The 2,426-nt window shown below is 45.6% G+C and overlaps 1 protein-coding gene across 1 annotated transcript; it reads right to left on the bottom strand.

Moving 5' to 3' along the window:
* Positions 1-1,844: 1,844 nt before the first annotated feature.
* On the bottom strand, positions 1,845-2,199 carry FOXG_18226 (uncharacterized protein; the record flags this gene model as incomplete). Its single annotated transcript, XM_018398287.1, has 2 exons — positions 1,845-1,960; positions 1,995-2,199. 2 exons carry the CDS (start codon positions 2,197-2,199, stop codon positions 1,845-1,847), a joined length of 321 nt encoding a protein of 106 aa, XP_018235247.1.
* Between the last annotated feature and the right edge of the window lie 227 nt (positions 2,200-2,426).

Below are 2,426 nucleotides of genomic sequence, written 5' to 3'. Positions count from 1 at the left end.
AAGTATTATTAGAAATTACTATGATCATTACGATACGGATATAAACCTGAATTTCTCCAGCATAATCTTGTTGGAGTTCCTGGTTCTGTAGATATTCTATGGAGGACCATCTCTCCCCTATGTCTGCTGGCACTTTCTTCCTCTCCTTGATCTGGTGGGTCACAAATCTGAATTGCGGAGAGTTCCCAAGTGGCCTGTTTAATATGGAGACAATCAGGTTTCGAGATGAAGCTTGTGGCAATCCAATGGCCACAACCTAGCCAGCTGGAATCGCTCGGGTGACCCTTGCTTGCTGAAGCCCAAGCATGAAACACTCGACCGCCGGGTCGTAACATCATGCAACAAGCATGGAATCTCAACACCTTTCGAGAGTCTGCCTTGAGAGTCTAGTTGTGTTATTATGCTATCACAACTCAAGATTGACTGCAGTCTACAGTCGCAGGTATCAATGTGATGGATGTCATATAAGCCAATAGTGACAACAAGTTTGGCTTCCAACACCCTCTCATGTCTGGCACCTAGTGCACAGAAGTCAGCTGTATTCACGCAACTGCCGTATATACCCCCTGGCAGAGGATCGAGTGTCTTGCCAATACCGGAGAAGACGCAGCCTAGAAACTTATAAGTTAAGCTTGTTGATCTGTTTCGTTTTCGAGGCATGCCCAAGTCAATCTGCCTGCTCTGTCGTTGCATCTTATCAGTAATATCGAACGAGCCTCTGAAAGCTTTATCAGGTTTCGGGTTTCGTCTGTTATAATCTGCTATCCTGGTTGATGGGACATATGAATGGCGGTGTAGGTCATATCTCATTATATCGAAGTCGAAAGCTGAGAATATCAGAGCGATGTCCCAATTTCTCGATATGGTCTTGTGTTATTCTAAGCAGTTTCATCATTGGGATTTGCTTTTGTCTCTCGTGGTGACTCACAATAGATGTACCTCGGTAAGCAGAAAGAAGCAAATACCAAAAGAATTGGGGGCTTGTCTCAGAGTCTTGATGCAGACCAACTGACATATTTGGCGTGTAGGAGACTTCTGTCACTTCGCAAATCTATCCCCAACTGTCGCTTGATGCGAAACGGGTGATTCTCTTGGCTGCATGTTCGACATCTAGAGTTTAAGCATGCCTTGCCAGAGAAACTAAACTTCCGCTCAGCTTTGATCAGTGTCCTCCTGTTCTCGTAATTCCCCGTGTGGTCTATCATTGAGAGAGACCTATTCGTATAGTAAAGACTAGACAAGGTCTAATGATCGACGGGTGTTTCAATCAATTGGTCGAACGAAGGCTCGCAAAGAAGGCCCGTAAACAGAAGCACGAAACCAAACAAAAAGTGACTGAGCGCAGATAGACAGTTTCATATTTTAGGTGTCAGTGTAGCTAGACAAGATGTGGTGGACTCGGCGATGGTTGTTTCGAGCTTTGACCTTTGCATTTTAGCAATTGGTGTGTGGGCCTTGGTTGGTACTAAGACAAAAGACCCGGACTCTTCTTCCATAAGAAGAAGTTATAGAATCATGTAGAAGGTACAATAAAGACATTGAATCTATCCTTGTGTTTATGAGGTAAGGGTGAGGGTAATGATTCAACAGACACAACTGCCGAAGAGGCTGACGGGGGGTTCATTTCGAGGCTATTGCCGCCCTGCTCTGACACCCGTCAGGAAATCGGATGTGTCTGCAGGAGCCTTGATTGCGCGGTCGGACCTCTTGAGAAGGTCTCGGCTTTATGTCGTACGATGATATACTCTGTGTGTTCTGACAGAGAGAGGCGTGCTCTTGGGCATCATTCCCTAGTACCTGGGGGAGGCAAGAAAACTCAGGATCTCGGACCTAAGCAATGAATCCTAAACAATGAAAAGATTTTGGTAATTTAATTTAAGCCAAGGGGGGCTCTTTGATGAGTTTATTTTAGTATCCGAGCCTCCTTCCTCCCCAGGATCGCCTTCTTCCTCATCCGAAGCTATATCAATTAGCATTGATTCTTTTCATGATACGGTCGTTGGCATCCTCGAGGTCGAGCAATTCCACTCTCACTTCCACTTCCTCTTCCTCTTCCTCTCCCTGTTCAGGTGCCGCTCGAGTTGACAGTAACTCTCTATGGAAAGTCTCGTCATCCTTCCCAATGAGGACCCCATGTAGATCTTTATGTATTTGGCCAAGTTGAGAGCTGCGACTGTCGTTCACCAGCTCATCTACCATCGAAGGGTGAGATACAACACGACATACGTGAACCTCTCGTTTTTGAGGCAGTCTATGAGCACGTTCAATGACTTGCTCCTCTCTTCCTGGTGCCCAGAATGGCTCAGTGATAATCAAATGAGAGGCCTCTACTAGAATTAGACCAACCTCCCCCCCCCCCGCGCGTTAGGTAATAAAAAAAAGTTTTTTTTGACTCTTCGCTTCCCGTCGTTTGTTGTTTTTTTTTT

Source organism: Fusarium oxysporum, chromosome 5 (assembly GCF_000149955.1).
Source record: "Fusarium oxysporum f. sp. lycopersici 4287 chromosome 5, whole genome shotgun sequence".
Lineage (NCBI taxonomy): Eukaryota > Fungi > Ascomycota > Sordariomycetes > Hypocreales > Nectriaceae > Fusarium > Fusarium oxysporum.
The sequence above is the reverse complement of the archived record's forward strand: the minus strand, read 5'-3'. Positions and strand labels throughout refer to the sequence as shown.